The sequence below is a fragment of the Geotrypetes seraphini genome, chromosome 2, assembly GCF_902459505.1.
Source record: "Geotrypetes seraphini chromosome 2, aGeoSer1.1, whole genome shotgun sequence".
Lineage (NCBI taxonomy): Eukaryota > Metazoa > Chordata > Amphibia > Gymnophiona > Dermophiidae > Geotrypetes > Geotrypetes seraphini.
In genome coordinates, this window is record NC_047085.1 from 146,577,607 (window position 1) to 146,592,908 (window position 15,302).

Genomic DNA, 15,302 nt, shown 5'->3' on the forward strand with positions numbered 1-15,302 from the left:
AGGGGTTGGGTACCCTCCTGCCGCGATCGTCGGGAGGGTCGTTGGGGATCGGCAGGAGGGGTTGGGTACCTTTCTGCTGCAATCGTCGGGAGGGCCGTTGGGGGGTCGGCAGGAGGGGTTAGATACCCTCCTGCCGTGATCGTCGGGAAGGCCGTTGGGGGGTCGGCAGGAGGAGTTGGGCACCCTCCTGCCGCGATTGCTGGGGGGAGAGGAGACTTTTGCAGCCTTAGTCACGGCCGCTATACTAATCATGGCAGGGAGATCCTTGCTCGATTAGGTACAACGGCCGCATCTACTTACCATGTAGGCCAGCATTTTGGTAGCCTACATTGTAAGCATCTCCCGTTCTGCTAGGGAGACGCATAGGGCCGCCTAGGTTCGCTTAAGGCTACCACCTAGCCTCAGGCGGCTTGCGGGCCTCTCTAGGCTCCCTGGAGGCGCCTTCAATATAGACGGCCTGCCTGGAGGGCATATATTATTTTTTTTTTTTAGAAACAACGCCTCCCGATTGACTGATTAGACAGCTGTAGGACGCCTACCGCTGCCTACAATCGGGAGCATTTTGCAGAATCAGGGCCTTAGTGACTGGTTCCATAAGCACTTTGTGCCAGCAGCAAGAGCTTATTGTAGAGAAGCTGAACTGGAAGAGAACTGTAAAGTTTTACTGTTTCTAAACAACTGCTCTGCACATTCACCTCAAGAACCTCTTGTGAAAAATAATGTTTTTGCCATTTACCTCCCACCCAATGTGACATCCTTACTACAGCCTTATGACCAAGAAATTTTACATTCCAAGAAGACCAAGTATAGTATTGAATGCTTGATGCAATTAACAGACATAAGAATTCAAGACTTTCTCAAGTTGAGTCTTAAGGATGACATTTATGCATTTGCTAATTCCAGGAAAGATGTAACTAAGTCAGCATTACAAAATACTTGGCATAAACTTTGGTCATCAATAATGTTTAATGAAAATGGAGGAACCTATGGAGGAAGACTTTGATAATTTCAAAATCAGTGATGAAACATTGATATCAAACTTCATTGCTTATGCCAGAAATCTATAGTCTGAAAATGTTAATAAGTTAGAGACAGCTGATATTAATGGCTAGATTGCTGAAATGGTATTAAAGAAAAACTTGAGGATAGTAGTGATGATGAAGACCCTGTGAACACCAGAGAAAAAAATCACTTTAGATGATATGGTGAAAATGTGTGACCAGTTAATTGCTAGCATAGAACATTGTTTATTTATCAGTGAGCATGAGATTTTGGCAGTATACTCGATCAAAGAGAGACTACTGAAACAGAAACCATTGTTACTTAGAAGACACTGGAAGAAGTGTTTAAAAAGATTGTCACTGTTCTGCACCATCATCAGATAGCCAAATACAGACAGAAGACCTTTAAAACTAGACAAAATAGTCAACTAGAATTTATCAATAACCTTCTTATTCCCTATAGTTCTTCTAAGTCTTTAAGATCTGTGTCTAAAAATTTGCTATAGAAACATAGAAAATGACGGCAGAAAAGGGCCACGGCCCATCAAGTCTGCCCACTCTAATGACCCACCCCCTAACTTCCTCCATGAAGATATCCCACATGCCTATCCCATTTTTTCTTAAAATCTGGCACGCTGCTGGCCTCAGTTACCTGTAGTGGAAGATCATTCCAGTGATCAACCACCCTTTCGGTGAAGAAGTACTCCCTGGTGTCGCTATGAAATTTCCCACCCCTGATTTTCAACGGATGCCCTCTTGTTGCCATGGGTCCTATAAGAGAAAAGATATCTTCTTCCACCTTGATACGGCCTGTGACATATTTGAACGTCTCAATCATGTGTCCCCTCTCTCTGCGTTCCTCGAGTGAGTATAGCTGCAACTTACCCAGTCGTTCCTCATACAGAAGATCCTTGAGTCTTGAGACCATCCTGGTGGCCATTCGCTGAACCGACTCAACTCTCAGCACATCTTTTTGGTAATGTGGCCTCCAGAATTGTACACAATATTCCAGATGAGGTCTCACTATGGATCTATACAACGGCATTATGACTTCGGGCTTTCGGCTGACAAAACTTCTACGGATACAATCCATGATTTGTCTAGCCTTGGATGAAGCTTTCTCCACTTGATTGGCAGCCTTCATGTCTTCACTAATGATCACTCCCAAGTCTCGTTCTGCTGCAGTCCTTGCTAAGGTCTCACCGTTTAGGGTGTAAGCTCTGCATGGATTTTTGCTGCCAAGGTGCATGACCTTACATTTTTTGGCATTGAAACTTAGTTACCAAGTTTTTGACCAATGTTCCAGTAAGTGTAGGTCCTGTGTCATAATGTTGGGCACTGTGCTTTTGCCTACTTTGTTGTATAGTTTGGCGTCATCGGCGAATAATGTAATTTTACCTCGAAGCCCCTCAGCCAAATCTCTTAAGAAGATGTTAAATAGGATCGGGCCCAAGACCGAGCCCTGCGGCACTCCACTGATCACCTCCGATGTTTTGGAGATGGTACCGTTCACCACCACCCTCTGAAGTCTACCTCCAAGCCAGTCCCTAAACCATGCAGTTAATGTTTCACTTAATCCCATCAAACTCATCTTGCTCAATAACCTGCGGTGTGGGATGCTATCAAATGCTTTACTGAAGTCCAAGTATACGACGTCCAAGGACTCCCCCATATCCAGCTTTCTTGTTAACCCAGTCAAAGAAGCTGATTAGATTGGATTGACAGACCTTCCCTTTGTAAATCCATGTTGGTGGGGATCTCTTAGATTCTCCTCGTTCAGGATCGTATCCAATTTGTGTTTGATTAGCGTTTTCATGAGTTTACTCACTATTGATGTGAGACTCACTGATCTGTAATTCGCAGCCTCCGTCCTGCATCCCTTTTTGTGGAGTGGAATGACGTTAGCCATTTTCCAGTCCAACGGGACTCTTCCTATACTCAGGGAAAGATTGAAGAGCACGGATAACGGTTCCGTCAGGACGTCACTCATCTCCCTAAGCACCCTGGGGTGTAGTTTGTCTGGTCCCATGGCTTTGTTCACTCTGAGTCTTGATAGCTCATAGTAGGCACTGCTGGGCATAAACTCAAAATTTCGAAACGGGTCTTCCGAGCTTACCCTTGTCTGCAACTGTGGGCCGGATCCCGGCGCCTCGCAGGTGAAGACTGAGCAGAAGTATTCATTTAATAGTTCGGCTTTATCGGAGTCCAATTCTACATAATTCCCGTCTGGTTTCCTAAGGCATACTATCCCATCTGTGTTTCTTTTTCTGTCACTAATATACCTGAAGAAGGATGTATCGCCCTTCTTAATGTTCTTTGCTAGATTCTCTTCCATTTGAAGTTTAGCCTCTTTGACTGCTGTTTTGACAGCCTTAGACTTGGCCAGATAGTCTTCCTTAGTCTCCCATTTTCCTGATTGTTTGCAGGAGATAAATGCTCTTTTCTTCTTTTTTATGAGGTTTGAGATCTCCGCAGAGAACCACTGAGGTTTATTGTTTCTTCGCCGTTTACTTACTGTTTTTATATAGCGGTTGGTTGCTTTGTGTAGGGTTGATTTCAGAGTTGACCACATTACCTCTACATTATCTGTTTCGACTTGGTTTTGCAGCGCCCGATGGACGAAATCTCCCATGCTTTTGAAGTTAGTGCCCTTAAAGTTGAGGACCTTTGTTGATGTGTTTGATCTAGTGAAACTTTTCCTGAGGTTGAACCATACCATGTTGTGGTCACTGGAGGCCAACGTATCGCCTACTGAAACCTCTGTGAAACTTTCTCCGTTGGTGAGTATCAGGTCCATTATCGCCTGATCCCTAGTGGGCTCTAATACCATTTGTTCCATCTCTGAAGTTTATCAATACAATGAGGTCTACCATTTTTTCTGTCAGCGCGCCATCTCTTTGGAATAATACTCCTGTCCACTTACGGGAAGAATCAAATCTTAACCATTTTAAAATGAAACTAAAAACATTTCTTTTTCTTGATGCTTTCAAGACCTAAATGCCCTTTTTAGGGCTACATAGTTTTAATCTATTTTTTGTTACCCTCCCTTTTGTCCTTTCCCTATATGTTCTCTTTCTTACTTGATAAATTGTAGTTCTATCCTTCTCTCCTTTTTTGTTCCTGTTTATTTTTGTATTTTTTTTAAATGTTTTGAATTATGACTATTGTTTTAAAGGATGTATAGTTACCCCATATATGTTTTTAACATAATGTTTACCGCCTAGAAGGCCAATTGGGTGGTTTATAAAATTTTTGAATAAACTTGAAACTTGCATATAGACCTTTTTGGCTAAGAAAGACGATGTGTGACAAAAGACTGTTTGGAACAAGTTTGTGTTTGAAGTGCTTGAAGTGTTTAATGTTTGTAACTCTCCAGTAATGCACATTCTTTCAGCCCCTTTTACAAAGCCGTGGTAGCGTGTATCTGATTTTCAAAAGGCATTTGACAAAATACCTCATGAAAGACTTCTGAGGAAATTAAAAGGTCATGGGATAGGAGGTAATGTCCTATTATGGATTAAGAACTGGCCAATATTCTCAGTGGAGAAAGATAAATAGTGGGGTTCTTCAAGGGTCTTTGCTGGAACTGCTGTTTTATTTATCAGTGATCTAGACAGAGAAATAGCTAGCGAGATAATTAAATTTGCAGATGACATAAAATTGTGAAATTGCAAGAAGATTATGAAAAACTAGTCATAGCCAAGAGGACCTTGAGAGACTGGGGAACCGGACATCAAAATGCAGATGGTGTTTAATGTGAGCAAGTGCAAGGTGATGCATATGGGAAAGAAGAACCCGAACTATAGCTATGTGATACAGGGTTCCACATTAGGAGTCACCACCCAAGCAAAGGATCTAGGATCTAGTGGTTAGAGCTACTGCTACTGAGGTTGTGAGTTCGATCCAAGCCTGCTCCTTGTGACTCTGAGCAAGTCACTTAACACTCCACTGCCCCAGATACTACAATTAGACTGTAATCCTGCCAGGACAGATAGCAAACTGATTATTATTCAGTGTACTGTATTATAAATTGCTTTGGATGAATTTCTTCGTGAGACAGGCAGTTAATAAATCCAAATAAATAAAATTGTTGAGAATACTTTGAAACCCTCAGCGCAGTGTGTGGCAGTAGCTAAGAAAGCAAATACAATGTTAGGAATTATCAGGAAAGGAATGGAAAATAAAGATGGTATGGCCGCATCTCAAATACTGTGAACAATTCTGTGAGCAACACATCTCAAAAAAAGGTACAGAGGATGATGACGAAAATGATAAAGGGGATCGGACGACTTCTCTATGAGGAAATGCTAAAGCAACTAGGGCTCTTCGGCCTGGAGAAGTGACAGCTCAGGGGAGATTTGATAGAGGTTTATAAAATACTGAGTGGTGTGGAATGATTAGATGTGAATTGCTTGTTTACTCGTTCCAAAAATAATAGGACTAGGGGGCATTTGATGAAACAGTACTAAGTATAATAGTAGATTTAAAACAAACTGGCGAAGATATTTCTTCACTTAATGTATACGTACGGTATATAGAAATAAAACAGGAAATAAAGTAATATCTTTTTTTATTGGACTAACTCACTCAAAATGTAATTAAACTCTGGAATTCATGTAGTGAAAGCAGTTAGTTAGCAGGGTTTTAAAAATATTTGGATAATTTCCTAAAAGAGAAGTCCATAAGCCCTTTTTAAGATGGCTTGGGAAATCCATTGCTTATTCCTAGGATAAGCAGCTTAAAATCTGTTTTTGCCCTTGGGATCTTGCCAGGTATTTGTGACCTGGGTGGCTACTGTTGAAAGCAGAATACTGGGCTTGATGGATCTTCAGTCTGTCCCAGTATGGCAACTCTTATGTTCTAATTAGTTTTATCATTCCCTCTGTTTTGTTTTGTTTTAATTAGATTGTAAGCTGTATTGAGTAGAAATTGTCTCTTATGTTAATGCATCTTGCAGCGCTATAGAAATAAATAGTAACAGCAGTAGTAGTTGTAGGACCATACTGTAGTCATAATTTGTTAGTTTTTCTTTAAGTTCAAATTTTTTATTATAACTTTTACAATACAAAATGAATCAAATGCATATCAATATACAATATAAACTTCCAAAGGGCATAGTACAACACAGGGATCAATCGACACAATTATTTGTCCCTATGAGTGACATATCAAGATAAGAGTATTGAAGGAAAAGAGAAGAAAAGGGGAGAGATGAGGAGTAGAGGCAAATTAGCGGAATGGTCTGCTAGGTGGATTGTGTGAACTGGTCAAGACATTTCTAAGGTGACGTAACAGAAAGAGCATATGAAGATAATCTGGAAACGTATATTGTTCATGTTTATTGTACAAGCATAATGAATTCCACCAGAAGATGTAGTTCAAGTGAGAGGCTGATTTCCAGTTCTTGAGAATATGCATGATAGCAATTGCAAACATAGTATTAATCAGCTTTGAAGGGCAGTCAGAGTTGGCTAAGCAATGGTGTTGAGAGCGAAGCATAACAATATCAAAAATGAGATCAGAGTGACATGTAGTAATGACTTGTGGTCTAAGGTGCCGTCAGAGCCAAGACAGTGCCAGCATTTAGGATCAGGTCTCACTTTAGTTTTTCACATTCGATGAGGGGTCCAAACTGCCTGCCACATAACAAAATACAGTCAAACCTCAGTTTGTGAGTAACACAGTTTGATTGTTTTGCAAGATGAGCAAAACACTCAGCAAACTTTTGTCTCGCAAACTGAGTGCTGCCTCGATAAATGAGAACTGCAGGCAGCGCCACTTCAGGGAGATGCCTCTTCCGTCTGCCGACCAACCTTCTACACTAGGTGCCTTCTGCACCATGTTGGAGAGCCTCTGAGCCCATGCAGCCGAGCCCCGTCTCACCTGCACGTTGTGCATGATCACGCACAACGTCAATCATCAATGTGCGTGTTTATACGTGGCGCACATGTGGGACGGCACTTGGCTGCGTGGGCTTAGGGGTTCTCTTGCGTGGTGCAGAGGGCTGTCTGGCGGTCGGAGGAGGCGTCTCCTTGAGGTGGCGCTGCCTGCAGCTATACGAGGATCCTGATGGTTACTTGCGGATGGCCACCTACAAACTTCAACACCCAACAGATACACACCCCTGGGCCACCCTCGCCACTTCCTCCCAGTTCCTTGGCACCTTTTGGGTTGTGGAATGAATTGTCAGCGTTGCCATTATGGCCTATGGGGAAAGTTGCTTTGATATACAAGTACTTTGGATTATGAGCATGCTTCTGGAACAAATTATGCTCATAAACCAAGGTACCACTGTATAGGGATTGTGACACTCTGGAAGAGAGTAGTGGGTGATTGGTTTTAGATCAATATAAGTTCCAATTGATATCTGAGAAGGGAGAGGTCAGCATAGTCTCCCAGTGATTCATGACTTGAGATGAAAAAGGATATCGATGATCTCGCAGAATTTTATAGAAAACTGAGACAGCTCTCCCATGGGTGATGACCAATTCGCTCCAGTGGTGAACAGTATTCAACGTTGGCGAATGTGCAAAGTGTGAAGTTATAGAATGAATGACTGATGACAATTGAAGCCATTGAGAGTGGCAGTTCTTAATCAAAGGGAATTGAGAACATAAAGAGGAAAAAAGAATTATCTTGTCTTCACAAAGTAATTGTTCAACAAACCATATTCTGGCATTTTGCCATTTTTTTTTCCACAAAAATGGTTTACCCTTATTCTTAAGTTTTGAATTATTCCAAATAGATATTTTAGAGCTGCTGTATAGTGAGTGTTCAGCCATACCATCAAGATAACGAATGGCCTGTTATGTCGCACTCAGTAGGGTATACTCCTTTAATTGTTTATGGATGTTCATAGTACATACTGTAGAGCAAATAAAGGATATGGGTGACATATATGAGTTTCAAAGTTCCAACCAAGGGGGTGGATCTAATAAGGGCTGATCTTGAACCCAGTAAGCCCCATATGTGGCCAGTGATGCTATATGATAAAAGTGGAAATCTGGGAGATTCATACCACTGTTCTCTCTTGAGGCTCTCAACTTGGCAAGGGCGATACAGGGTTTTTTATCATTCCATATGAACTGAGAGAGGTTTTTATCAATCCATTGAAACAATGACTTCGTGCAATAGGAGGGTAACATAGACAGTATGTAAGTGATTTGTGGTGCTAGGGTCATTTTTATAGATGCAATTCGGCCCCACCATGACAAAAATAATGGATACTATTTGGTGATAGTTTGTTTAACCAGAAGTTTGATCTTGCATATATTTAGAGCCATGATTAGTAAGGGATCTTTAGGGATCATAATACGTAAGTATTTTAATAGCTGCTTCAGACCAATGAAATGGGAATGAGATAATTCAGAAAGGGTGATGGAATCATTTAACAGAAATATTTCAGATTTTTCCCAATTAACCAGATATCCAGATAGTGAGGAATATTCGTTAACTATTTTGATAAGGGCTGGAAGAGAGTGTAAGGGATTGCAGATGAATTAAAGAATGTCATCTGCATATGCAGCCAATTTTATTTGTCTAGTTTTGGATGGAATGCCTTCAATGAGAGAGGATTGACAGATGGCAGAGAGAGGGCATCCCTGTCTAGAGCCGCTTTATAGGAAGAATTTGTTTGAGAGGGAGTTATTGATAAGGATCTTAGAAGTTGGGTGTCAATATAGTGTTTTCATTTAATTGATTAAATAATCTCCAAAATTGTACCATTGTAGTATCCGCAATAGGAAGGACCATTCGACCATGGTCAAATGCTTTTTCAGCATCAATGGCTAATCCTATTATGGGTTCTGAGTTAAATTTGACATGGGTATTGATGTGATGGAAAAGATGTAAGTTGTCTCCTATATATATTGATGTTTAATGAACCCGACTTGGTCGGAGTGAATCAGAGTGGCTATAATTTTATTTAGCCTGGTTGAATTTTAGCCATAATCTTGTAATCTAAGTTCAGAAGGAAAATGGGTGGGGTCCCTTTCTGGTTTTGGAAAGACTATAATGTGAAGTTAAATTGTTTTTCTGGAGCGTTGTGTAGGAAGTTATAATAGGTTAAAAGATGGGGAACTAAAAGTGTACTGAATTTTTTGTAAAATTTGTTAGTAATTCCGTCGGGTCCTGAGGCTTTATTTTTAGCAAGAGAGGATATGGCGAGGATGATTTCTAATACAGAAATTGGTGCTTCCAAATTTGATTTTGTTGAGGCATCTAATTGAGATGTAATTGAATCATTTGTGGTAACTATTTGACCTGAGGCGGTTTGAATGGATGATATAGTAAGTTTTTTGGATTCTGTTTTGAGATAATTGGCCAGGGGCTTTCCCATGATATTGTCACCCATGTAGTGGCCAGAAGCAAGCATAAAGAGATCTTGTCTAGCTTTATAGGAGATCAGTGAGTTATATTTGTATTTGAGTTTCAAAAGTTGATGGTAAGATGAGGGTTCGTGTATGTGATACGTCATATGCTGAATCTCCAATTGTTTGATAGAATGTTCTAAATCTTCCTTTTGCATTGAGTGTTTTTTTTCCAAGCTGAGAGTTTGATCAATTTACCTCTCAGAGTGGCTTTATACGCCTCCCAAATTATACAAGGGCATATCTCAGGATCATTTGTGTTTAGTGTAAAAGATTCCATCCTGGAATCTTAATGTGATCTTACAGGGACTCAGCAGAGCCCCATCTGAACCCTTACAGGAAGCTTCCCTTCATGGATCTGATAGCTGAAGCAGTCTTCTTGGTGGCAATTACTTCTGCCTGGAGAGTAACAGTATTGCAGGCCCTATCATACTGAAAGCCATGGAAGTGGGAATAACTTTGCGGATGGTTCCCTCCTTTCTGCTGAAGGTCGTTTCAGCATTTCATGTCGACCAAGAATTTAGACTGCCAGCATTTCACCCCACAGGGTTCAAGAAAAAAAGATAAGGCCTTAAAGGTTTTGGATATCAGAAGACTGCTATTGCGTTACCTGGAAGATTTACAAAGGGACCTGAACAAGCTGGGAGAGTGGGCGACGAGATGGCAGATGAAGTTTAATGTAGAGAAACGTAAAGTCTTGCATGTAGGAAACAGAAACCCAAAGTACAGCTATACGATGGGAGGGCTGATAATGGGTGAAAGTACCCAAGAAAAGGACTTGGGGGTAATAGTATCAACGGAATCAAGGAATTCCCCCTACAAAAGAAGCATTCTATTAGAATGTCATACTTTCCCAACTAAATTGAACGATTACCCCAAAATTTATAAAAACCATCTACCTTACCCCTCCCCCCCTTACAAAGCTGTGGTAGTGGCTGCCATAAGGCTCCAACACCCATTAAATTCTTATGGGCGTCAGAGTGATTACTGTAGCAGCAGCTGCTATCACGGCTTGGATAAGGAGCCCTTAGTTAGCTGTCCCCAAAATTATTGTATTCTCAACTTTCTTTTTCTATAGCACACATGACTAATCATTTGATTTTATCCACTAATCACAGAGCAACCTTAGCTGTCAGAATGGAATTTAAATCTAAATTGGTGTGTTCCACTCTAGCTTTGAGTTCATTCCATATGGTATAAAAGAGTTTAATTGAAAAATCAATTTTTGTTTCTTAAAATTCAATCTATATTCATAGTTTTATGGTATTGAGAACTGATTTCAATTGTTATTCTTTTGTGTAGAATTAATGGTTACAGACCAGTATGGTAATCAAATTCAAACACTGACATCATCTTGTATAAATCTCTTGGGAATTTCTGGAGATGGACTTGATAAAAGCAGTCTTAAAGTTACTTGGCAGGTACTGTAGATCTATTTTTGATTATGTTTTGAACTGTGATGATATTAGAATTCAGTGATCATAAAAAAATCTGTTCTTTTGATTATCCTCTATAATAAAACCCTAAGCACGCATGCGCACTTATGATGCCGTGATCCCTGCCGCCTTGATGTGTGCTTCCGTGCTGCACATGTGCACTGCCTGCCTTCTGCCCCAATCTCTGATGCCGGCTGACTTTCTGCGCTGTCGGTACGCCTCTTCTCACCCCCGGACCAGCAAACGTAGCAGCTGCGGTTTCATCTTGCAGCCTCGGGGCATTTGCTAGGCCGGCCCACTTCGAAAATGCGAGGTGGGCTGGCCTAGCAAAAGCTCTGAGGCTGCCCGGGCTAGCGGATGCTTGTCAGGGTGAGCAGGGAAAGGCGAAGGGGTACTACTGGACAGGGGGAGCAGGGAAGTGGTGCTGCTGGATAGGGGGGGAGGTAAAAGGAAGGGAAAATGCCTGCTGCTGGACAGGGAGGAGGTAAAAGGAAGGGAGAAGGCCTGCTGCTGGACAGGGGGGAGGTAAAACGAAGGGAGAAGGGCTGCTGCTGGACAGGGGGATCAGTGAAGGGGTTCTGCTGGACAGATATTGATGGACAGGGGGAGCAGGGAAGAGGTGCTGCTGGACAGGGGGAGGTTAAACGAAGGAAGAAGGGCTGCTGCTGGACAGGGGGAGCAGTGAAAGGGTGTTGTTGGACAGGGGGGAGGTAAAAGGAAGGGAGAAGGGCTACTACTGGACAGGGAGAGCAGGCAAGGCGTGGTGGCGGACAGTAGAGGAAAAAGAGAGAAAGAAAGAAAGAAAGACAGACAGTGGCCAAGGAGAGAGAGAGAGAGAAAGAAAGAAAGACAGACACACACATCTATTCTAGCACCCATTAATGTAATGGGCTTAAAGACTAGTCTTTTATATTAAGGGCCCCTTTTACAAAGCCATAGTAGACACACCAAATCCCTTTAAATCCCTATGGACTTCAGTACATTTACCGTGTTATCGGGCTTGATAAAAGAGGCCCTAAGAGTAATCATACATGGAAAATGTGTGTCATGATTTGTCATCTTTGTTTGTGTACATGTTTTTAAGAATGCTATGGTTTTTTTCCCAGTGCAAAAGAGATACGAGTCTTGACAAGTGGGTTTCTTCTCTTAAGTCGATTGCAGAAAGCATCATCTACATTTTTCAACTCTGCCTCCTTGTGTCACTGGGCAGTGCCTCAGCGCCTCAGTTTTTCCTTCTGCAAGCAAGTTGAGAAGGTGTCTTTTATATGCTCTGAATCTGATTTATTATTTTTGGGTTTTTTATCAGACATTTGAGGCTTCCTGGTGCTTCAGAGGTTCCCATGATTTCTTGTCAGCTCTGCCTGAGAAAAGATAGAGGGCTGTAGCGGGGAGGGTGCAACCCTTTCGCAGGGCACCTACCTAGTTGGCCTGCACTGCTACTTAGGATAGCTTGGGGCATTTACCCCTGGGAGCTCGGCTCCCCCCTGATTTATTAGGCGCTTGAGTGCAGGTTGAGTATCCCTGTATTGGTCTAAAAAACTGTAGTGGGCGTTATCTGTGCCCTACCCTGAAGACACTTGAGCTGGTGGGGTTGAGAGTTTCAGGCTCTCAGAGCCTGTCTAAAAGGCAGCCCAAAGAGATAAGTGGCAAAAGAATCCTATAAGTTTGTCTAAGGCAGAAATCTTCTCTATGGTTCAGCTGCAGTGTGAAATGATGCAGGCACAGCACCAAGCAGTTCTGTGAGTACATTCTATTACTGTCTATAGGAGGCTTCGGAGTGGTTCAAGAACTGGACTTTTAAGGGTCTCTGGGGCTTTCTCTATGGTCCCCCTCCTCCAAAAACACCTATTCTGAATTTTTGAAAGTGTTATATAGCTCTCCAGGGCCTTTTTATGATGGCAAAATACTGTTGTGGCAGCCATCTTGGATTTCTAGATTTTATTTCAAAAGCATCTATTTGCCTCTAAACACCTCATTTTTGATAAATGATTTCTATGGACTCTCCAAGCCTTTTTACCTGTGTATAATGGCAGTTTTGTGCTGGACGGCCAACTGAGAAACATCCATGTTCCACATGCCGCCTTTAGGGCACGTGAGGGAGAAGGGAGCAATGGGCTTAGACCCCCCCCTCCGGTCCCCTAATGGTCTTGGAGTCTCAGGATGCTCAAATATTGGGTCAAAAATTCCTCCTAGAACCCTCAAGTAGTGACTCTGCATTGGTGAAACACAGATGTGCAGATGCCTCGGAACCCTTGAGAAGACAGGAAGTATCCCTATAGAGGTCCTTAGGAGATCCAATTCAGGGATTTTCTCTGATTTTGGGAGCTTATATGTGAAATCTGATAGTACGCTGGTGGCTGTTGAGGAGAGTGTTTCCCTCACAGAGTGCTGGTCCTTCGTGGAAGGGCACTCCAAAGATGCTAGAAGTCCAACTGGGAATCGGGATGGTTTCCTTTGCTCCCATAAAGTGAGTTCTCAATTTTAGAGGATTCAGGGTCGCAATTGTTTGTGGCAGACCGAGACCAGGGAGAGGATCTGAAGGTGTTCAAACTATATTTAGACTGGAGGATTTAATGGAAGTCATTACTTTATCTCTTAAAGAATTCAATTGTAACTGCCACAGATTTTCACAACTCAAATTTCCCTTATGAGCAGCTCTAAGTCTCAGTCCACAATTTTCCTTCACATCCAGATTTCACCATGATCCCGACAGAGTATTGGGCGGTGCCAGAGGACCCTCTAAGGATTACCAGAACCATGATGGAATTGTACCCGATGGTTCTTGAGTTCAGCAGTTATTCATACTACCTAAGTTGGATTTGCTGGTAGCGCAAGTTATGGCATGCACATTCCTTCCTAGTGATGATGGAGTAATTCTAAAAGATGTATAGAATCACAGAGTAGACTTAGCCCCTAACAACCGTTTGAGGTCCGAAAGTAACAGTGGCAGATTTCTTTGAGGAATCCGCCAGCCATGATATGCTGTGCCAGGCTCTGGCTTCAGAGGATAATACATGCCCCAGGTGGTCCTTTTAGGGGTTGATTATGTAGCAGACGCTCTATATGACGTTTTTAGGGTCATGAGCAAAGTGTCTGCTTAGTCTATCTCTGCCAACAGACTGATCTGGTTCAGACAATGGGCAAGAGACTCTACTTCTAAAGCTACTTTGAGTTGGCTTACTTTTAATGTGCAAATGTTCATTGGCAAAGGGTTGGACAACCTTATGGCCAGTGTAGCAGGTCGTTATCCTAAGTCATTACCAGACAGTAGACCATTTTCTTTAGGAGGGTCGAGATGTGGTTCCTTTTGAGGTTACAGATGGTCTCGCCATGCAGTAGCAGGCTTCTTTGTTTAGAGATCATTTAACAGATCTTGACAGAGGTTTGGGAACTCCAGATGACCTCAGGTGTCGGCTCCTCTCTCAGCAGCCATTACCAAGAAGTCCCAATGATGCCAAGCCAGAGCCTGAGCTTCCCTGAATAGGAAGGAGACTCTTGGAATACAAGGAGGCCTGAGGAAGGATCTGTTCAGACAAATGGATGTGGACATCATTCAAGAGGGCTACAAGTTCAAATTATTTTGCCTTCTTTGGGACTTCTTTGTATATTCTTCGGGAGAAAGGCCAGAGAAAGTGGCCAAAATCAGAGCGACAGTAAAACGGATTCTGGAGATTCAGACCATAGAGTCAGTACTGGACACAGAATCAAGCTTAGGTATATACTCCATATACTTTATTGTGCCCAAGAAAGACTCAGACAACTGGAGGCCCATCCTGGATCTGAAGTCTGTAAATGTGGCATGAAAGGTGCCAAGATTACGACATGCATGTCACTTCCTAGTGATGGTGGAGTAATTCTAAAGGATGTACAGTATCGTAGAGTGGACTTAGTCCCCAAATAACAGTTTGAAGCTCTAGAACAGTCTTGGAAAGGGCCTGGTGTTTGATTCTTTCAAGGTGTAGTTGGCGAGCCTCTCGTGTCTGTAAATGTGGCATGAAAGGTGCCAAGATTCTGAATGGAGACCGTGCATTCGGTCTTAGCCTCAGTGGCATCGGGGGAATTCCTGGATTTGATGGAGACTTACTTACATTCTCCCATTTTCCTGAAACACAGCAAGTTTCTCAGGTTCCATGTACTGGAGGGACACTTCTAGTTTTTGGCACTCCCTTTCGGGTTGGCAATGGTGCCTTGCACCTTTACAAAGGTGATAGTTGTAGCAGCAGCAAACCTGTGCAAAGCAGGTATTCAAGTTCATCCTTACTTGGATGATTGGCTAATCAGAGCCCTGTCCAAAGCTGAAGGTCGCCAGGCAGTGGCACAAGTTGTCCAGCTCCTGCAGGACCTGGGATGGATTATCAATTTCTGGAAGACTCTTCTGGACATGGTCCAATCCCTGGTGTTCTTGGGGACTTTGTAGGCTGTGTTTTCCTTCCTGAAGCTCACAAACTGAAGCTAAGATGCCAGATTTCGGAGATCCTGGCAATGCCCGCTCCTAC

The 15,302-nt window shown here is 42.5% G+C and overlaps 1 protein-coding gene across 2 annotated transcripts in view; it reads left to right on the forward strand.

The window, feature by feature from the left end:
* Positions 1–15,302, forward strand: part of SMCHD1 (structural maintenance of chromosomes flexible hinge domain containing 1) — a 719,028-nt gene that overhangs the window by 423,965 nt on the left and 279,761 nt on the right. For both annotated transcript variants that reach the window (XM_033933958.1, XM_033933959.1), the window contains one exon: positions 10,673–10,791. In XM_033933958.1, coding sequence (XP_033789849.1) covers positions 10,673–10,791 — 119 coding nt within the window. The remainder of the gene's footprint in view (positions 1–10,672; positions 10,792–15,302) is intronic.